We start from the raw sequence: 22,599 nt of genomic DNA, 5'->3' as shown, positions 1-22,599 counted from the left end.
TTTTTCTATTAAATAAATGCGGACTGTCAGTACTTTGTATTAGTAACTGCTGTGCAAGCATAAATGATGAACGCTTTTGATGACGTCATGTCCCCATATGTTTTCGTTGTGCAGTAGATAGAAACAATTTGTTTCCATTGGAATCATCTTTTACAGGATTTTAAGATCCTGCCTCTCTGTTCTGACGTCATAGTCTGAGCGAGGTGTGTCCCTCCTCTTCCTCCTTTGAGAAAGACACCGCTGGGGTTCGCTGTCACCACCACCACCACCACCACCATCATCTTCATCATCGCCGCCACCATCACTACCAGCAGCAGCAGCAGCAGCAGCAGCAGCAGCAGCAGCACCGCCCTGTAGAAAGAGAGAGAGAGAGAGAGAGCTTCAGACCCCCGCTCTCCTCCCCCGCACTCTCCCCCACCTAACAACAACCTCAGCCCCGCAGCGAGGCTCTCTCACAACGACCCCACCCCGCCCCCAAACCCCCCCTCCGACAGAGGGGACGGAGCGAGACGCACACTCGGAGTCACCGAGAGGGGAAAAAAAAGAACCGCTTCGGGAACCCCGGCATCAGCGTCGCCCTCAATCCGGGCCCTCATGCTGTAGCGGCGGCGCGCAGAAGGAGCGAGAGAGCCCACATCGCACTGAGTGAGACCGAAAGGGCCACAGGGCGGACCCGGGGAGACGACACTTGTTCTTTCCGCTTGGAAGCATGGGATGTACGCTCAGCGCCGAGGAGCGCGCGGCTCTGGACCGGAGCAAGGCCATCGAGAAGAACCTGAAGGAGGACGGCATGGTGGCGGCCAAGGACGTCAAGCTGCTCCTGCTCGGTGAGTTAAGACGCGGGCCAACACGCCCTATGGCCGCCTTGGGACTGCGTGGGGCGGTGGTGCTCTCCGTGGTACTGATTTCACCATGGCGGCCCTCTCTTCCTTGCAGGCGGGGGAGAGTCCGGCAAAAGCACCATCGTCAAACAGATGAAGTAAGTCTCTTTATATGTCTGCTTCTCCTTTTTTTATTTTTTTTTATAGTTCATTTATATTTATGCTAGATTCAAGTCTGACAGGCCCGAGATTGCACCGCCCACCCACTCCCCTCCCCCCTCGCGCTCGGTGAGCCGCCATGTTTCCAGAGGCCGGAGCCCGGAGCAGAGTGCCGGTGTGCCGGCGGCTCGACGAGTGAGGGCTCGCTCGGTGCTGTTCGCCCGGCCCGGTGCTGAAATCTTTGTTGTAATGCCTTGACGGTGCGAGCGTGAGACCGGCCATTTGGGTGTTGTTCCTTCCTCTCATGTGTGAGTGAGGTCAGCAAAGCTCCATTAGTGAATACCTCTGCTTTTAATCTTAATGGCTTTAAGTGCCCGATATCGGCGGGAGTACTTTGCCCATAAAGCCGATTTACGTAGAAATATGGCTTGAAAACCGCATCAAAAGCGTCCCTAGGCTAAGCTAAATCACTCTTGGATGTTTTAAATCACTGTTGTCGTTCGCGCTAAACCTCTTAGTGAAGTTGCGAGATGTTTTCAGCATAAATCGCCGTCTATTGTATGTTTTTGATTGGGAATCTTCTCGTCATCTTCACAGTGCATGTTTGCTCCCTCCCCCATTCCCACTTCTTCCTTCACCTATCTACCCTTTCACAACTCTTTTTTCCATAACTACCCTGAATGCAACACACTTAGACATGTTCTCTTTCCTGCATTTTGCCCTTGTTTGTTTTAGACAAGCAGATGGTTGATTAATATACATGAATATAATTAGAGCAGTCAAAATTAACCAGTTAACTCAGGGGTGTCCAAAGTGCGGCCCAGGGGCCATTTGAGGCCTGCACTTTGATTTTTCTTTTAGGAGGGGGGCCCTAAAGCAAAGATGTCAAGCTCGTTTTCATTGAGGGCCACATCGCAGAGGGTCGCTTGAAACAGTGAATAATATATGAATGTAAATGTATAAGGACTTGTCTGATTTTATCATTACACAATTTGAGGAACCATTTATTTTATCTGATACAAAAATAATTGCTGCGATGAGGTGGCGACTTGTCCAGGGTGTACCCTGCCTTCCGCCCGATTGTAGCTGAGGTAGTCGCCAGCGCCCGCCGCGATCCCAAAAGGGAATAAGCGGTAGAAAAATGGATGGATGGATGGACAAAAAATCACTGATGTTTTTATGCTAAACAACTGGCAGCTAGGTCGCCAGGATTTAAGCAGAAAAATTTGCAGTGTTTTTTTCTTGATAGCACATTAATCTAAACGGCGCTGTTTTTTACGTTAAAAGTCTGGCAACTAAGCTGACTTTTTTTTTTTTTACGTAAAACATACGGCTGTTGTTTTTATGGTGTATTATCATAAATGGAAAAAGAAAACGGCAGGTTTTTTTAAAACCTGCAGCTCAGTTGCCAGAATTTTACCATAAAAAAACAAGTGTACTGTTTTCCCATTAAGGGTGATATGCTGTAAAAAGTACCATTAATTGTACGCTAAAAAATTGGCAGCTTAGGCGCCAGAATGTTACAGTGAACTCTATTGTCATTTTTACAGTCTACAATTTGATGCTTGCTTTAAAATTGTAAGTCAAGCAGATATTTATTTGGAATGTATGATAATATATTTGTTGCATTATGAGATATTGTTTAGATTTAAAAGATTTGAATTGCATATACATTGCAGTTTTTTCTGTGAAAATGAAAAAAACCCAAATACATTTAGTAAAAATAATATAAATAAATGGGTTGTACTTGTATAGCGCTTTTCTACCTTCAAGGTACTCAAAGCGCTTTGACACTACTTCCACATTTACCCATTCACACACACATTCACACACTGATGGAGGGAGCTGCCATGCAAGGCGCCAACCAGCACCCATCAGGAGCAAGGGTGAAGTGTCTTGCTCAGGACACAACGGATGTGACGAGGTTTGTACTAGGTGGGATTTGAACCAGGGACCCTCGGGTTGCGCACGGCCACTCTCCCATTGCGCCACGCCGTCCCAATATAAAGTACTTTATTGACACATGGTATTTCCAGGCCTCCGTGGGCCACATAAAATGATGTAGTGGGCCGCTATTGACCCCCGAGCCTTGCGTTTGACACCTGTGTATTAAAGACAAAAAAAAACCACATCCTGGATGAAAATGTTACACAAAAAAAATAAGAAAAAACGAGACTGCCCCAGTTCACCCCGAAAAATGCGACCTGAAAACCAAAATGACCGATGATTTATACGGTCTTTGATGACTCCCATGCGTCCTGTCATGATCATGTCTACACCTTTCATGCATAATATGTTAAGTTTGTGGGTGTGATAAACATTTAGTTGGCGATATGACAATAATATTAGTAAAGAATAATGATAGAAAGTATTGTAATACCTTATGGGAGTTAGATTAGGCAAGACAAGTCAATTTTAGAGAACAAATCTCATGCAAGACAATTAAAAATGCTTTCAAATGTATACAATTACAAGAATGTAAATAACATCATTAAAAAATGCAATCTTCTTAAAAAATAAACAGTCTAAATGCTTTGTGGTCTATAAGACAAAGTTAAGATGTGTTTTTTTCTGATAATTTAGCATATATTGACCTACACTGTACTGGTTTTAACATCTTCAATATACAAAATGTATCAAAATGGCCCTCGCATCATTAAATATTTCAGTATGCGGCACTCGCTGGAAGAAGTTTGGACATGCTTGAGTTAATTAATGTGATTAATCACAAAAATATGGCATTAATCATGTACACAGTTGGATTATTCTGCGTTTTATCTTGACCGTACAAGCTATTTTACCTGAACCGCTACTCGGTCAGTGATCAGATCAATGCATACAAAAGTGAGCGAGGAGACTCTGACTTGTGTGCTCGCTAGCAAATGTCACTCCAAAATTTAGTCTGGAAGAACTCCAGATAAAACTTACTATTTTTGTCTGTGCAAATAAATGACGTGCATTCAAGTAAAACATTTTAAAAAACGTTCCTGGATGACATTCTGACAATAAAAATGCATTTATGTAATTATATTGGGATATTTTCTCATTTTAAATGTGCAAGGGTGTAATCACCTGTGATTAATCACGATTAGTGCAAATTCCACAATGTGATTATTCTGATTAAATAAATCTATAATTTGACAAATGTATTAAATCAGTGTTAATTTCCAAATGTGTTCTGTTATGGTTTTGATATATTTCCAGCATGTATACAGTTAGAATATATTACATCACATATTTCCAGTTTCTCATGACAGCCTTTTCAAAAAGGAGTAGGAAGAAGCAGTTTGTTTCTTCCTACCCCTTTTTCATTTCATAACAATTTCTTACACATTTGTTTGCGGTCCACTGTGTTAGGTTATCAGAGGCACAAAGTTAGCTTCCTCGGACATGAATAATTGAACTGAAAAAAAAAGACCAGCCCATTTGGGGGGCGATGCACTAACTTGAACGAGTCACTAGCAGCTGCAGATATGTCAGAAAATTTCTATTTTTACTCTTAAATGTGGTTGGTCAGTGACGTTCTCATCATTTGTGGATGCTGAAAAAGTGAAGAGCTTTTGAAAACACAGATATAGGTGACCTTTTAGAAGAAAAGACGACTATTTGGGTGTAAAAATAGCCTGTTTGACTGCAGGCAGCCTTTGTAGGAGTATTTGGAAATAGATATTTTACATAAAGGTTGCTCCAAATACAAACAACACTAGGTTATTTGCAGCCCTCACTGTTTATTAATTCAATCCGCTTCTCATCCATAATTACACAATTGCGCACACAGCCACTGCACAAAATATTAAAAAGCTCCTCCGCCTCCTTTTTTCTCCCATGCAGGGAAACATTGAGCACAGTTGTCGGCAGCTTCTTTTTCATGTGTGACGTAGCACCTTGTGTGTGTGTGTGTGTGTGTGAACCCCAGGAACAAAGTAAGTGAGTGGCTTAAACACCATGTATTACAGGAAGTGATGAGTGTCATGCAGCATGTATACGCTGAAAGTGATGGTGATAGCCTTTAAAGAGTCCCAATTTGTCTTAAAATGGAGCTTGCAGAGTGCAGTGCAGAGTAATGGATGAAGACTTCATTGCCAGGCATAAATTATACATGGCTTAAATATCACACAATCGTGCAGTTATGGATGGAGGTATTGAGGGTCCACCGCATTATAAAGGCTTGTCTTTTAGGTTGGATGGGTGTGCTAGAAAGCGTAAATCACTTCCACAATATGCCATGAGTTATCCCCATGAGGTCCAAAGAGAGGGAAAGAGGCCTGTGGGAACATATGGCAGAAGTGGACTTTTCCTTGTGTTAATGTCTGCGTACGCCTGCAGGATTATCCATGAAGATGGCTTCTCTGGGGATGACGTGAAGCAGTATAAGCCCGTGGTCTACAGCAACACCATCCAGAGCTTGGCAGCCATCCTCAGAGCCATGGACTCACTGGGAATCGAGTTTGGAGACAAGGATCGAAAAGTCAGTCGCCTCCATTTTGAAATGCTCTATCCAGGGGGTAAAATGTTATAGTGACATCAAACCGAGACACGATTTTGTTTGAAATTTACATTGGAGTAGATCCCCTTAAGGTTGAACACCATAAGTTTTGGTAAATGCTGGTCTGATTTAGAGAGAATGATCTGTTCCAGTGTCAAACCTTTAAAGTTACAGGCAGTGTTTTAAAGCTGCTGTGTGTCACAGATGAAGTTAGAGGGCGCTCACGTTCAAACGAGCCACAGTCTTGCCCTCTTCCTGGTCATACCACGTAAGGTTTGCAACACCAATTCAAGAACCCAAGGAACTTTATTGTCAGACCAGCACACGTGAGATGGCACATCATTTACTACCTGGGGTCCCTGATTTAGCCCAATAAGTACCACAAGAACAATAGCATGCACATAACGATGTCAAAACAACAGGACAGGAGTTCTCTTTTTTCACCAAGTAACACCTCAGGAAAAACTTGGCTCTCCAAGTATCACCATAATATTTAACATTAAAATACAGTAGCGTAGTAGGCCTAAGTAAGCATTCATAAAATCAAGGCATAAGTTTTATTTACCAAGTATGAATAATACTTTGTCCACTGTAATATAACACACTGTTTGACAAGTATCACTGTGTTTGAATATAGGAAAAGTGATTTTTTTTTCGGCGAATGCAACCCATTTACCACTAGAAGGAGCCCGCATACCTCTAGTGGTACACGGGGCACAGTTTGGAATAGGATATAAATAGAGTAAGTTATCAATCAATCAAACATACTTATGTAGCCCTTAATCACAAGGGTCTTAAAGGGCTTCACAAACTCACAACATCCCCTGATCTAAAAGCACATGTGGGCAAAGATATAACAAAAAAAAAACCCTTCTGGGGAAAAAGAAGGGACCGCAGATGTAGGGATATTGAGTGGGTATAATTGTTCCATCCATCCATTTTCTACCGCTTGTCCCTGCCGGGATTATGGACCCTGGACAAGTTCCAACCTCATCGCAGGGCCAACACAGATAGACAACATTCACACACCAGGGGCCATTTCGTGTTGCCAATCAACCTATCCCCAGGTGCATGTCTTTGGAGGTGGGAGGAAGCCGGAGTACCCGGAGTGAACCCATGCAGTCATGTGGAGAACATGCAAACTCCACACAGAGAGACTTGGGATCGAACCCAGGACCTTCCTATTGTGAGGCACATGCACTAATCCCTGTTCCACCGTGCTACCTGGTATAATTATTGAAATGTTAAATGAGTAGATGTGAGAGTCCAGTCCATGAGGAAGCCAAAAGAGAGTCACAGGCTTACAGCCAGGTCAGTGACACAGACGTTACCAGCTGTGCACGGCAGAGTGATCAACCCCAGAATACAGAAAAAAATAGAATAAATGGTGATCTTCTGGTGCAAATAGAGTACCAACGATGACAGCAAACAAACAATAAATGAATGATGGATGATAATGTAATGTTACAAAAGCAGTGTTCGAAAAAGCGTATGATTCCACTCACTGGGTGAACGGGAATAGAACAACTCTAACATCCATTTGAAATCTTTTCATCCTCCCAGATCTCTTTTGTGTACGTGCACGCACGACCACCTCTTTTTGTAACTGTGCTAAATATAGACTTGTGTTAGTTGAATGTGTTCTTTTAAACCACTAATGCTAACACATGCTAGCACTTGGTGGTCTTTTTATATGATTTTTTGGTTTGAAAACATGTCATTTTGAGCCAGTGACCAGTGGCGTCAAAGTGGTTGTGTAATTAAGGATGTGGTCACTGGGCCTCAAGCACAGGGGGGCTTTTGTGATGTATGAAGATTGTTTTTTTTTTTTCGTCGTTTGAATATGAAAGTTCTAAAAAAAACAACCATGGCTGTGAAAATGTCATAAGGTTGCTTGAATCAGATGAAGAAAATTGAAGACTCCCTACACCCCCTATTAAAAATGCAAAATGGTTTGTTCCACCTGGATAGCTGCAAACCCAGCATCAAATGCCTCAATTTCCCTATCCCATATTTCTTTCCACTAACGCACCTTAAGTTTGAGTCCTTAATTTCGTTATATGCAAATATGACAATAAAGTCAATTCTATTCTATTCTATTAACTTAACACAGACATCATCCATCCATTTTATACCACTTGTCCCTAGTTGAGATAGGCTCCAGTGACCCCTACACAGACATCTTCAAAGTTCTCCTTTAAGCATTCACTCACAGCACCGACATTTTTGAACAAGGAGAAGATGGAAAAAATTAAAAATTGTATACATGTATTTGTGGCAGCATAAGAGAAAGTCATGAACAAGTTCCACTTTTGCATCTTATTGCACGTAACTGTTGTGTGTTCAAGGGCCCTTGATTAAAGTTATAAACAGAGCCGTAATTAGGTTTAAAATAATGACGGGGGAGGCTTAACCCCCAGGAGGTGCACTAATAATATATACATAATAAAATGATTTGTTATGATTTGTATTAAATACTGATGATAATTCTGTCAGCTAATCTCTATTTTTCACTCACAGAAAGTTGCGAAATTAAAAGAAATTGACAAGATTCTCATTTATTCACATTCAAAATCACTGCACATACTTAAAAAATTGATTTTGAAAAAACAATGATATGTTTTGTTATGCCATCTACCGCTTACTTGCTGTGAGTGTGCGTCTTATGTCAACAAGCAAAAGGAGCACAGTGTGGCAGTCGGAGAGTGGCTGTGTGCAACCCGAGGGTCCCTGGTTCAATCCCCACCTAGTACCAACCTCGTCACGTTTGTCGTGACCTTGAGCAAGACACGTTACCCTTGCTCCTGATGGGTGCTGGTTAGCGCTTTGCATGGCAGCTCCCTCCATCAGTGTGTGAATGTGTGTGTGAATGGGTAAATGTAGAAGTAGTGGCAAAGCGCTTTGAGAACCTTGAAGGTAGAAAAGCGCTATACAAATACAACCATTTTTTTTTTTTTTAACCTGTAGTGAAAAGGTTTTATTATCATTTTATGCATGAAAGTATATCACGAGAATCATTTTGAATCTGGCATCAATTCTAATTGAAACCGTTAATTAGAAGTTAATGTAAGACTCATATCCCTATTATTTCAGTGAATAATGACAGGCCAAATGATGTTTTAAAAATCCTATTCTAGCCATTTTATATTGAAATGTTGGCATTTTTTGTTAAAAAAAAAAAAAACTCAATTTTTTTTTTAACAAAACTAAATTACTTAAGGGGATTTATCTAGATATATGTTCTGGATATGTTAAATCTATCTTAAAAATATCAACAATTAGGGTTTTAAAAATCTGGTTTCAAGTAAATTCATGCAACAATTAGTTTTTATTGCAAGTGAACTAAGTGTATTTGTGTATGAGTATATAGTGCGGTGATGGTGGGTTTAGGGTCAAACAGGGCCTAGAATTTGATTCTACGCCTCTGCTGGTGACGTACAGCAGCTTTAAATACATTTCCTAAAAATCTTTTAACCGCTGTATATTAAACCTTGAATATGCATCTTCATGCTTTTTAACCTTTTTAGCTGATATACAAGTGTAAAAAGAAGTCAACCATCAAACAAAAAAATTGTGCACTTACCCTTCAGTTTGATGGTAATGTTACATTTCAGGGGAAGGCAAATGGTTTTACCTTTTCACTGGTAGCCTTCTTTTGTAAAATCGTGAAAAAGCCAAACAAAAAGCAAAGCCTGCTTGGTTTAGTTGAATCCATACTGAAAAGTATTAAACGTGGAAATCCTGTTTTTTTCTCAGGCGGATGCCAAGCTGGTGTGCGATGTTGTGAGTCGCATGGAGGACACAGAGCCGTACTCTGCCGAGCTCCTCAGCGCCATGAAGCGTGTTTGGGCCGACGCAGGGACTCAGGAGTGCTTCAACCGGGCCCGTGAATACCAGCTCAACGACTCGGCCCAATAGTGAGTCAAAGCTAGATGCGTTCATAATGTTCCTATCCGGGCATATCCACCTCCTTGATCCTTGTCGTCCTCGTTAGCTACCTGGACAGTTTAGACCGGATCGGGGCAGCAGACTACCAGCCCACAGAGCAGGACATCCTGAGAACTCGAGTGAAAACCACCGGCATTGTGGAAACTCATTTCACCTTCAAAAACCTTCATTTCAGGTAGCCCCTGCTGTCATTTTATGCATTGTCAGAAGTCTAGCTTCATATCTCAACTTGAGCCTTGTCTTTCTTTCTTTCTCCAGGCTCTTTGATGTCGGAGGTCAGAGGTCAGAGAGGAAGAAGTGGATCCACTGCTTTGAGGATGTAACCGCCATCATCTTCTGTGTGGCTCTGAGTGGTTACGACCAGGTGCTCCACGAGGACGAGACAACTGTAAGTTTGACTGTAACAAAAACACTGATAAACATAATAATCCAAGAAACAGAACAATCGTTCAAAGCAGTGAGCTGTGATAATGATTAATAAAAAAAAATAATTCCACATTATTTTACACATTATCATGCTGTATTGTACATTTGTTGCCTTACAGCTATCGTTACACACGTAACTTTGTTATGGTTAAATTTATATTTATATTAGCCAATTAAATATAGATTTTTATTTTTTTATACAACAAACATTCACACCTTGCAACATTAAAATCAAGAAAAACATTTACAAATGACAAAAATAAAATAATAAAACAACCCAGAGTGTAAAGCATAACAGTGCTACATTACAAAGACTTTGTCAGGCTGGGGGGGTCGCAGCTTGCTGCGATGTCGTTCTCCCAGGAAGGCAGACAGACTACTCAAAACATGGCGTTCAGGTAAAAACATGATTTAATTTGAACTAAAAAAGGTACAAACAAAAAGCACTCGCTGCGGAGGCACAACTTGGGAAAAGAGACAAAACTAACACTTTAACAAACCATGAACATAATGCAAATAACACTTACTATGGCTGGACAAGAGTAGCAAGGACTTTGCGTGAAAAAACTGGCATGGACAAAGCATGAAAAGAAACACAATGACGCCAGGACGACCAACATAAAATGACAAGCTTAAATAGAGATGTGGTGATTGCAAGCAGGTGTGAGACATGACAGGTGAACTGATTGGTCATCATGGTGACAATTTAGAGTGAGAAAAAAAAAAAAAGGAACTTAAAGAGTCCAAAGGTCAAACAGCACCTGGTATTCCTAAGCAGTCTCCCATCCAAGTACTAACCAGACCAGACACTGCTTAGCTTCAAGAACCAACAAGATTGGGGATGCTCAGGGCAACACGGTCACACAAAATCATGATCAGACATGACAGACTTAATTTTACTTCATAGGTCATTTGTTCCCTTCTGTCAATAAGATCAAGTATGTATTTATAATCATTTAAAAGAATATTCAACATTTGAAAAAAGTATGTTGTACTTGTGTCAAGTCAAATTAAAAAAGAAAATTATTAGAACCACATATATCATATATTTTTAATTTTCCTGAGGGAACTTTCTTGAAGTAATCAAAGTATTATCCATCTATCTATCTATCTAATGGTGTCCCACATCCATTCTGAGGGTCATATGTGGCCCACAGCTTGTCTTGTTGCCTTGATAAATTTTTTTTAAAAAGGTCCTGAAGTAGAACATTTAATTACAGAAAAGGTGCCACACTCAAATGGAAAACAAATGTATATAAGATAAAGATGTACATATACAGTGGGGCAAAAAAGTATTTAGTCAGTCACCGATTGTGCAAGTTCTCCCACTTAAAATGATGACAGAGGTCTGTAATTTTCATCATAGGTACACTTCAACTGTGAGAGACAGAATGTGAAAAAAAATCCAGGAATTCACATTGTAGGAATTTTAAATAATTTATTTGTAAGTTATGGTGGAAAATACGTATTTGGGCAAAAACAAAAATTCAACTCAATACTTTGTAATATAACCTTTGTTGGCAATAACAGAGGTCAAACGATTACTATAGGACTTTACCAGGTTTGCACACACAGTAGCTGGTATTTTGGCCCATTCCTCTATGCAGATCTTCTCGAGAGCAGTGATGTTTTGGGGCTGTCGCCGAGCAACACAGAATATCAACTCCCTCCACAGATTTTCTATGGGGTTGAGGTCTGGAGACTGGGTAGACCACTCCAGGACTTTCAAATGCTTCTTATGGAGCCACTCCTTCGTTGCCCGGGCGGTGTGTTTGGGATCATTGTCATGCTGGAAGACCCAGCCACGTTTCATCTTCAAAGCTCTCACTGATGGAAGGAGGTTTTGGCTCAAAATCTCACGATACATGGCCCCATTCATTCTTTCCTTAACATGGATCAATCGTCCTGTCCCCTTAGCAGAAAAACAGCCCCAAAGCATGATATTTCCAGCTCCATGGTTCACAGTAGGTATGGTGTTCTTGGGATGCAACTCAGTATTCTTCTTCATCCAAACACAACTAGTTGAGTTTATACCAAAAAGTTATATTTTGGTTTCATCTGACCACATGACATTCTCCCAATCCTCTGCTGTATCATCCATGTGCTCTCTGGCAAACTTTAGACGACGGGCCTGGACATGCACTGGCTTAAGCAGGGGGACACGTCTGGCAATGCAGGATTTGATTCCCTGTCGGCGTAGTGTGTTACTGATGGTAACCTTTGTTACTTTGGTCCCAGCTCTCTGCAGGTCATTCACCAGGTCCCCCCCCATGTGGTTCTAGGATTTTTGCTCACTGTTCTCATGATCATTTTGACCCCACGGGATGAGATCTTGCGTGGAGCCCCAGATCGAGGGAGATTATCAGTGGTCTTGTATGTCTTCCATTTTCTGATAATTGCTCACACAGATGATTTTTTTCACACCAAGCTGCTTGCCTATTGTAGATTCAGTCTTCCCAGTCTGGTGCAGGTCTACAATTATTTTCCTGGTGTCCTTCGACACCTCTTTGGTCTTGGACATAGTGGAGTTTGGAGTCTGACTGTTTGAGGCTGTGGACTGGTGTCTTTTATACAAATAACAAGTTCAAACAGGTGTGATTAATACAGGTAACGAGTGGAGGACAGAAGAGCTTCTTAAAGTAGTTACAGGTCTGTGAGAGCCAGAGATCTTCCTTGTTTGAAGTGACCAAATACTTTATTTTCCACCATAATTTACAAATAAATTCTTTAAAATTCCTACAATGTGAATTTCTGGATTTTTTTTCACATTCTGTCTCTCACAGTTGAAGTGTACCTATGATGAAAATTACAGACCCCTGTCATCATTTTAAGTGGGAGAACTTTTTTGCACCACTATATGTACATTGGATTGGTTTTAGCATGTTTAATAACAAAAACATGTTTTATATTTTTGTTCGGACATCCCTGACACAAAAAAATTGTTTGAATTTTAAATTCGTACTTTAAAAAGACCTAAACCTACACGGATACAACACTACATCCATTAGTAGGGATGGGGATCTTACAATAACTCACGATATGGTGACAATTTTTGTGGTGAAGGTTTGTTTCTGAGTCGATTGTCGATTCAACACAATTCTCGTTTCAAACGAATTCTTGCAATTGTTTGTTTCAAAAACTTTTCCAAACAGGTTGCAAAAGCCCATCTTGGCTGCTGGCTTATGACATTAACAAATGTTAATGTAAAAATTGATCATTTAAAAAAAAAAGAATGCATTTATTTTTGAAATTATGAATCAATTTAGAGTCGGAATAAATAAGAATTGCGATTCGGATGAAATTAAATTGTTTTAAACTGCCCTACCAAGTAAGCATAAAGTGAAACAATACGTTGTTTTGGTGTCTTCCTGCGTCAGAACCGCATGCACGAATCCCTCATGCTGTTTGACTCCATCTGCAACAACAAGTTCTTCATCGACACCTCCATCATCCTCTTCCTCAACAAGAAGGATCTCTTTGCAGAGAAGATCAAAAAGTCGCCGCTGACGATCTGTTTCCCCGAATACACAGGTTAGTCTTGTCCGTACTCCCTCATGGGTCCTTGAACGCGACAACGCTCAACCCTCTGTTTGTCTAACAGGTGCTAATACTTACGATGATGCTACCGCATACATTCAGGTTCAGTTTGAGAGTAAGAACCGCTCGCCCAACAAGGAGATCTACTGTCACCTGACCTGTGCCACGGACACAGGAAACATCCAGGTAGTGTTTGATGCCGTAACTGACATCATTATTGCAAACAACCTGAGAGGGTGCGGCTTGTACTGAGCACATCTGTTGTCATGGAGAGTGTGAGGTGTTAATGATCATTTTCATGATACTTAAAAACACAAAAATATGTAATTCTACACGTCCGAATGGACCCCAAAGAGCTGCCGCCAGACATCACGTTGGATTCATGTCATGATTTCTCCCCCCTCCTCTTATCATTTCAATACACAATCCTGGTTTTGTCTTTTTAATCTGATTTATTGATGATCATAAATAAACAATTGGGAGAGGTCAGGAGCGCTGGCACCAGCGTGGTATTTACTGGGCGCCTTCTTTGGAGAAAAATGCAGTGCAAAAAATACTCTGTTTGGCTTCTATGTGCAAGCCATGGATGAGCCTGTGGTACTCGTGCTGCGTGATGATAGTGATGAGGATAATGTTTGAACTTTAAAAGGGCACAATACGCTCCTTCTCGGTCACACACATGACCGAGTAGCCTTAGGCATGTTAGTTCTGCTCCTTTTTCTCTTCTCTTTACTAAGACGTCACAGGAGAGCATTGAGTGTCGAGTGCGAGGGATAACCAATCATGTTACACGAAAAAGAGGGGGGAGAAAAAAACTAAAGCAGTCTTATCGGTGCCAACCATCTGAAAACAGATTAGGATTATAGAAGGATACGTTTTTATCACACAACTTCTTATTGATTGAAGCCCCTCCTCCTACCTTCTTACCACACCTTTCGATTCCTAAAAAGGAAGAGGAGGCCTCTGGTACCGTCTTGTACCCCTTAATGTGAATCTGTTAAGGCATTGAACACTGCACAAGAAGATCATTAGAGGCAGCCTCTGTCAGGGGCAGATTGCTTTATTGTATTCTAAGCCTTGCTCCTGACAGCTCAAAACAGTATCCATCCCATCTGCCATGTTTCCCTTTTCACAGAGAAAAAGTACAGCTCTCCATTTTCCCCTTTGCACCCTGAAATCCACCTCCCCGCTCCTCTCACGTCAACCATCCTCACCTTAAAAGCACCGTATTGTATATATATATATTACGATTATACCAGATTTTTTTTACTGTGAATGTTTTTGTGATGCACCCCCCAACCCCCATCTTACTCTGTAGTTCTTTGGTTGCTCTCATGTGGAATGTTTGTGCTGAGCCAATCGAATGTTGTGTTTACATTAAAGCTACACTTTTCCTAACTATTCCTGTGTTGATGCTTTCAATAGAATTCAGGTCAGGTACGGCAATATGAGAATGGAGCACTTTTAATGCTGCATTGTGTGTCATTGCGCAAGCATGTTCCCAAGAGATTGGGAGCAGCTTTTGCGTGGCTTCACTCAATGGCGAAACACTTTATCCAATCAGGATGAATGTAGAGAAAACGCGGCGAGAGCGTGTCTCGATTTATTAGGTTAAAAGTGTTTCATCCTGTCAGACGAGCAGCCATTCCTTTATTGAATGATGAGGTGGGATCAGTTGTCTGACCTGTTTCTGTCACGTTAATAGCAGCCATGTTCATTACCGCTCTGCTCCTCTGTTGCCGAGTGTCCTCTTTTCTCACCGTTACACTTTACAAGGTCGGAACTCCCACAATTAAAGACTTCTTAATTACACGTGCTCATCTTTAACAGCGCTCACTTACATTTCAACGTCTCCCGGGCGCAAAGATTTAATCGTCCACAGTTTGCTTGACCTCAGGCAGTCTCCGTTTCAAAAAACGAGGATCAAACCTGAATTGTCTTTTGTGACGTGCATCACAAGAGTGGGCACAGCACGTCACAGTCGCAGCCTCTTGATGTCCTCACTTCTGAAGTCCACGCGCAGAGCCAGAACCTGACGCACCTCTGCTGGGGTCAAACGCCACGTCAGGGGGCCGGAGTTTGGTCCCCAATAGTCCAAGATCTCCGTTACCTGCAGCAAGTGATTAAAATATTTTCTTAAAAAAAAAATTGTCCAATTTTCTTTTAGTCAGACAATGTTTTCCCTATAAGAACATGCTGATGGGCAACACGTAGCAGTGATCAGGTGACCCTTCTGGAGAAGACAGCAAATGACAGTCGAAACATGTCAGGTAAAAACAAAGATTAATATTATGCATTGTGTTATTTGGTACAGCTGATATAAGTATGTTCAAAATAACCTTCCTAAAATGATTTTGTGGACCATACTTGAGTTTTAGGCTCACGTCACCAACAGTCTGTTCTCCTATCGTAACTCAACTTTGACTAACATACACCAAGTTAGCTTAGCAGGTTTTAAAAAAAGGCTATTGCTTATTTTTCTCAAGATGCTGTGCCTCTAAAGAGAGGCCGGTCTCACAATTTGAAAACCCCTGATTCAAACTATTAAGAAAGGGCATTAATTTAAAAATATGTTCATGATGTGGCTGAAGTTTGCACTACATCAGTGATAATCAAACTGTGGTACGTGTACCACAAGTGGTACGTAGACGCTATCTAATGATACGCCAAGTATTTGATTCTTCATTTAAGTAGTGTTTTATTTTCCTATAATCAAACACAGTGTTACTGTTCAAACTGTGTAACATTAGTGTCCAAAAATATGAGATATACTTGTTAAATAATACCTGTGCCTTGTTTTTATTGAATACGGAAGCCTGCTATGCAACTATATTTAAATTTTAGTCATTATGGTGGTACTTGGAGAGCCAAGCGTTTTCTGAGGTGGTAATTGGTGAAAAAAGGTTGAGAATGACTGCACTATGTCATAGTAATACAAATACTTGGATGACTTAACTACACTATAGGAGTAAACTACAGTATACATTGAGTGTATTAGTATCAATAATAGTGACACTAAATTTGTAATTCCGTGACTAAGTCAGTCTAAGTGAACTTTATTCTTAATAGATTGTGTAAGTTAACGATGGCGCTGATCCCATAGCATGTAAATGCAGACATTTACTGTAGGTACAATATCTCACAAAAGGTGAGTACACTGCTTATATAGAAATGAAAATTGGATATGATAACGATTTTCAGCATTTTATACAAAAATGGCTATGACTCATTTTCAGTGAGGAGTAAATGTAAAGTTGAATAATCGAAATGGTTGACTGAATATGAGTGGTATTTATGCTGTGTAAATATCAAGCTCCAATGGCAAATATGGCGATGTAAAGAAAAATAGTGCATGATGGTAAATTACCCGCTCCAGGTTGAGGATGGTGGCCATTTGTGTGAGGCGAGCAAACTTGTCCCTGATGGTCCAGGTGGTCACAGTGGTGAGATAAGCCACGAGGGAACGAAGCTCTTTATCAAACTGCAGCCCACCAAGCTGCAACAACAGTAGTTATTCTTTTAGAGAATATTTTATACTCGCTAAAAGTGCCGTAAGTTTTACCAGCCCCTTTCTCAGCTGCGTTCCATTTGTACTATCAATAAACGCATTGTTAAAAATAGAGGGAGTGTATCATCAGAAGCCTTCTCTCCCCCTGATGGGACTTCATAAATTATTGCTGAATGCTTTTTCATCCTCTGCTTGACAGCAATGAGGAGCTCACAGGGTGTGCTCGATGCCACCTAGTGGCCGAGTTCGGCTGCTCACCCTGCTAAAGGAGCACTTGAGCGCCGTCTTCTCCATCTCAATGGATATGAGGCTGGTCATCAGGCTGGTCAGCGTGTCGTAGATTACAGGTGATAGAGCGGTCTGGTGATGAGACAGGCAGACACTAGTTACAAAAAAAGATTTATTAAAGTTTAAATGGTGTAGACACCTTGAACTCCGCCATCAGCTGCTCCAAGTTAACGATGAGCTGCTGCACCCAGGGGTCGTTTGCTTCGTAATCATTAAATTCCTCCTGTAAGGATCAACGGCAGTAAAAAGCATGTCTATGAAAATATAATGTAAAATTTGTGAGGGAATATGTCACCTCCTCTATGTTATGTGAGATGGACAAGAAGCAGCTGATCCAGGGTTTGACTTGAGGCTTTATGGCTGTTGTGTTCAACTCAGTCAGGCCCTCCTGCAAAAGCAAGGACAGCATTTAAAAACCTTGTACCAAAGACTAAGTGTATACAAGGGCGTAGCACCAAAATCCGGGCCCCCATACACCAGACTATTAAAATGCCACCCTAAATACAAACGCCACTGCCCCATACACACACTTGGTATGTTTACATGAAACAAAAAACTAATTATTGCATGAATTTGGTTGAAAGCAGGTTAGGCTCGGGATTCTTCTGTGTGGAGTTTGCATGTTCTCCTCGTGAATGCGTGGGTTCCCTCCGCGTACTCCGGCTTCCTCCCACTTCCAAAGACATGCACCTGGGGATAGGTTGATTGGCAACACTAAATTGGCCCTAGTGTGTGAATGTGAGTGTGAATGTTGTCTGTCTATCTGTGTTGGCCCTGCGATGAGGTGGCGACTTGTCCAGGGTGTACCCCGCATTCTGCCCGATTGTAGCTGAGATAGGCACCAGCGCCCGCCGCGACCCCAAAAGGGAATAAGCGGTAGAAAATGGATGGATGGATGGATATATATATATATATATATAAAGTATATATATATATATATATATATATATATAGAGTGAAGAAAATAAGTATTTGTACCCTGCTATTTTGCAAGTTCTCCCACTTAGAAATCATGGAGGGGTTTGAAATTTTCACGGTAGGTGCATGTCCACTGTATGAGAGATAACCTAAAAAGAAAAATCCGAAAATCACAATGTATGATTTTTTAACAATTTATTTGTGTGATACTGCTGAAAATAATTATTTGAACACCAACATTAATATTTGGTAGAGTAGCCTTTGTTTGCAATTACAGAGGTCAAACGTTTCCTGTAGTTCTTTAGCAGGTTAGCACAGACTGCAGGAGGGATTTTGGCCCACTCCCCCACACAGATCTTCTCTAGATCAGTCAGGTTTCTGGGCTGTTGCTGAGTACCACAGACTTTCAGCTCCCTCCAAAGGTTTTCAATTGGATTTAGGTCTGGAGACTAGCTAAGCCACTCCGGAACCTTGATAAGGTTCTTACGAAGCCACTTCTTGGTTTTCCTGGCTGTGTGCTTTGGGTCATTGTAATGTTGGAAGATCCAGCCACGACTCATCTTCAATGATCTGACTGATGGAAGGAGGTTTTTGGCCAAAATCTCACAAGACATGGCTGCAGTCATCCTCTCCTTAATACAGTACAGTCGTCCTGTCCCATGAGCAGAAAAACACCCCCAAAGCATGATGCTACCACCCCATGCTTTACAGTAGGTTTGGTGTTCTTGGGATGGTACGCATCATTCTTCTTCCTCCAAACATGCATTGTGGAATTATGACCAAAAAGGTCAATTTTGGTCTCATCTGTCCACAAAACTTTCTCCCATGACACCTCTGGATCATCCAAATGGTCATTGGCAAACTTAAAACGGGCCTTAACATGTGCTGGTTTAAGCAGGGGAACCTTCCGTGCCATGCATGATTTCAAACCATGACGTCTTAGTGTATTACCAACAGTGACCATGGAAACAGTAATCCCAGCTCTTTTCAGGTCATTGACCAAGTCCTGCGGTGTAGTCCTGGGCTGATTCCTCACCATTCTTATCATGACTGAGACCCCACCAGGAGTTCCCCAGGGTTCGGTCCTTGGCCCTGCACTCTTCAGCATCTACATGCTGCCGCTAGGTGACATCATACGCAAATACGGTGTTAGCTTTCACTGTTATGCTGATGACACCCAACTCTACATGCCCCTAAAGCTGACCAACACGCCGGATTGTAGTCACCTGGAGGCGTGTCTTAATGAAATTAAACAATGGATGTCCGCTAACTTTTTGCAACTCAACGCCAAAAAAACGGAAATGCTGATTATCGGTCCTGCTAGACACCGACCTCTATTTAATAATACAACTCTAACATTTGACAACCAAACAATTAAACAAGGCGACTCGGTAAAGTATCTGGGTGTTATCTTTGACCCAACTCTCTCCTTTGAGTCACACATTAAAAGCGTTACTGAAACGGCCTTCTTTCATCTCCGTAATATCGCTAAAATTCGCTCCATTCTGTCCACTAAAGACGCTGAGATCATTATTCATGCGTTTGTTACGTCTCGTCTCGATTACTGTAACGTACTATTTTCGGGTCTCCCCATGTCTAGCATTAAAAGATTACAGTTGGTACAAAATGCGGCTGCTAGACTTTTGACAAGAACAAGAAAGTTTGATCATATTACGCCTGTACTGGCTCACCTGCACTGGCTTCCTGTGCACTTAAGATGTGACTTTAAGGTTTTACTACTTACGTATAAAATACTACACGGTCTAGCTCCATCCTATCATGCCGATTGTATTGTACCATATATCCCGGCAAGAAATCTGCGTTCAAAGGACTCCGGCTTATTAGTGATTCCCAAAGCCCAAAAAAAGTCTGTGGGCTATAGAGCGTTTTCATTTCGGGCTCCAGTACTCTGGAATGCCCTCCCGGTAAAAGTTCGAGATGCCACCTCAGTAGAAGCATTTAAGTCTCACCTTAAAACTCATTTGTTTACTCTAGCCTTTAAATAGACTCACTTTTTAGACCTGTTGATCTGCCGTTTCTTTTCTTTTTCTCCTATGTCCCACTCTCCCTTGTGGAGGGGGTCCGGTCCGATCCAGTGGCCATGTACTGCTCGCCTGTGTATCGGCTGGGGACATCTCTGCGCTGCTGATCCGCCTCCGCTTGGGATGTTTTCCTGCTGGCTCCGCTGTGAACGGGACTCTCGCTGCTGTGTTGGATCCGCTTTGGACTGGACTCTTGCGACTGTGTTGGATCCATTATGGATTGAACTTTCACAGTATCATGTTAGACCCGCTCGACATCCATTGCTTTCCTCCTCTCCAAGGTTCTCATAGTCATCATTGTCACCGACGTCCCACTGGGTGTGAGTTTTCCTTGCCCTTATGTGGGCCTACCGAGGATGTCGTAGTGGTTTGTGCAGCCCTTTGAGACACTAGTGATTTAGGGCTATATAAGTAAACATTGATTGATTGATTGATTGATATCTTGCAAGGGGCTCCGCTCCCATTGAGATTGACTGTCATGTTTAGCTTCTTCCATTTTCTAATGATTGCTCCAACAGTGGACCTTTTTTCACCAAGCTGCTTAGCAATTTCTCCAGAGCCCTTTCCATCCTTGAGGAGTTGTACAATGTTGTCTCTGGTGTCTTTGGACAGCTCTTTGCTCTTAGCCATGCTGAATGTTAGGGTCTTACTGATTGTATGGGGTGGACAGGTGTCTTCATGCAGCTAACGACCTCACACAGATGCATCTGATTCAAGATAATACAGTGGAGTGGAGGAGGACATTTAAAGGCGGACTAACAGGTCTTTGGGGGGTCAGAATTCTAGTTGATAGACAGGTGTTCAAATACTTATTTTCAGCAGTATCACACAAATAAATTGTTAAAAAATCATAGATTGTGATTTCTGGATTTTTCTTTTTAGGTTATCTCTCATACAGTGGACATGCACCTACTGTGAAAATTTCAGACCCCTCCATGATTTTTAAGTGGGAGAACTTGCAAAATATCAGGGTGTTCAAATACTTATTTTCTTGACTGTATATATACATATACACATGTGTATATATATATATATATATATATGAATGAGATATTAATACATATACATATATTAATAAATTTAAAAATACAAATGTGATATACAAATGAATGATTTGTATAAATAAATGCGTACTTTTAAATATATTTTTGAGATTTGAAAATATATACAGATAAAATTTATAAATATAAAAATGTGATATACAAATAAAGAATTTGAATAAATAAATGTTTATTTGTAAATATATTTTTGAGATTTCAATATAAATATGCTTGATTTTGTATTTGTATTGAATTTGCATATGTGGATCGCTTTTTTGCTTTTGTGTCAATGAGTCATTCCTCCCACAAACCAGATGCACAACTAAATGTGACCTACACACTCCCCTGAACAACCAGCAGAGGGCACTGATTTCATCGGATTTATCGATTAGGAGTGACAGATTGTTTGGTAAACGTATAGCATGTTCTATATGTTATAGTTATTTGAATGACTCTTACCATAATATGTTACGTTAACATACCAGGCACGTTCTCAGTTGGTTATTTATGCGTCATATAACTTACACTTATTCAGCCTGTTGTTCACTATTCTTTATTTATTTTTTTAAATTGCCTTTCAAATTTCTATTCTTGGTGTTGGATTTTATCAAATAAATTTCCCCCCAAAATGCGAATTATACTCTAGTGCGACGTATATATGTTTTTTTCCTTCATTTTTGGCCGGTGCGACGTATACTCTGGAGCGATTTATAATTTTAAAGATATATTATAACACATTATTTGTATATATTGATCAAAACCCCAAAAATATATTTACTTAAATATTATTACACAATTCATATTTCCCTTTACTTCAGAGTGTAAAGATGATCTGATACAGCGTTATCATCTCTGGGTGATTACCTATGTATCGAAATAATACATATTTTTCATTATGATTATATTTGTATTAGTGCATCGCCTAGTAGTTAAGTCTCTCTCCTTGTCTTTAAAAAACTATTAAAGCCACTGTTTCTAAAGTGTAATCAATGCAGAACAGTTATGTGCAATGAGATGCAAAAATGAAACGTGTACATAACCTTCTTCTACACATATAGATTTGTTACATACTTACTAGGGGTGTGGGAAAAAATCGATTCGAATACGAATCGCGATTCTCACGTTGTGCGATTTAGAATCGATTTGATTTTTTTATATTATTTTTTCAATTTTTTTATCAATCCAACAAACCAATACACAGCAATACCAGAACAATGCAATCCAATTCCAAAACCAAACCTGACCCAGCAACACTCAGAACTGCAATAAACCGAGCAATTGAGGAGACACAAACACGACACAGAACAAACCAAAAGTAGTGAGACAAAAATGAATATTATCAACAACAGTATCAATATTAGTTATAATATCAGCATAGCAGTGATTAAAAATCCCTCATTGATATTTTCATTAAACATTTATAAAA

At 40.8% G+C, this 22,599-nt stretch overlaps 2 protein-coding genes across 2 annotated transcripts in view; one reads left to right on the top strand and one right to left on the bottom strand.

The window, feature by feature from the left end:
- The first annotated feature begins 263 nt into the window (after window positions 1-263).
- Window positions 264-15,278, top strand: gnao1b (guanine nucleotide binding protein (G protein), alpha activating activity polypeptide O, b). The gene is made up of 8 exons (XM_061881490.1): window positions 264-827; window positions 937-979; window positions 5,307-5,448; window positions 9,223-9,383; window positions 9,461-9,589; window positions 9,673-9,802; window positions 13,218-13,371; window positions 13,442-15,278. Exons 1-8 carry the CDS (start codon window positions 710-712, stop codon window positions 13,627-13,629), a joined length of 1,065 nt encoding a protein of 354 aa, XP_061737474.1. The 5' UTR covers window positions 264-709; the 3' UTR covers window positions 13,630-15,278.
- Window positions 14,422-22,599, bottom strand: part of cog4 (component of oligomeric golgi complex 4) — a 21,512-nt gene continuing 13,334 nt past the window's right edge. The window contains exons 15-19 of the mRNA XM_061881453.1: window positions 17,469-17,561; window positions 17,313-17,396; window positions 17,144-17,245; window positions 16,745-16,873; window positions 14,422-15,487 (exon numbers count right to left, since the gene is read on the bottom strand). Of these exons, the coding sequence (XP_061737437.1) occupies window positions 15,353-15,487; window positions 16,745-16,873; window positions 17,144-17,245; window positions 17,313-17,396; window positions 17,469-17,561 (543 nt within the window). The 3' untranslated portion in view covers window positions 14,422-15,352. The remainder of the gene's footprint in view (window positions 15,488-16,744; window positions 16,874-17,143; window positions 17,246-17,312; window positions 17,397-17,468; window positions 17,562-22,599) is intronic.

The sequence above is a fragment of the Nerophis ophidion genome, linkage group LG02 (genome assembly GCF_033978795.1).
Source record: "Nerophis ophidion isolate RoL-2023_Sa linkage group LG02, RoL_Noph_v1.0, whole genome shotgun sequence".
NCBI lineage: Eukaryota > Metazoa > Chordata > Actinopteri > Syngnathiformes > Syngnathidae > Nerophis > Nerophis ophidion.
The sequence above is the reverse complement of the archived record's forward strand: the minus strand, read 5'-3'. Positions and strand labels throughout refer to the sequence as shown.

Bases quoted from the DNA above. Each gene is read 5' to 3' on its own strand.
- gnao1b (XM_061881490.1), top strand. From the start codon at position 710: ATGGGATGTACGCTCAGCGCCGAGGAGCGCGCGGCTCTGGACCGGAGC. The intron at 828-936 runs GTGAGTTAAGAC...TCTTCCTTGCAG, and splicing joins CGTCAAGCTGCTCCTGCTCG to GCGGGGGAGAGTCCGGCAAA. The intron at 13,372-13,441 runs GTTAGTCTTGTC...TTTGTCTAACAG, and splicing joins CTGTTTCCCCGAATACACAG to GTGCTAATACTTACGATGAT.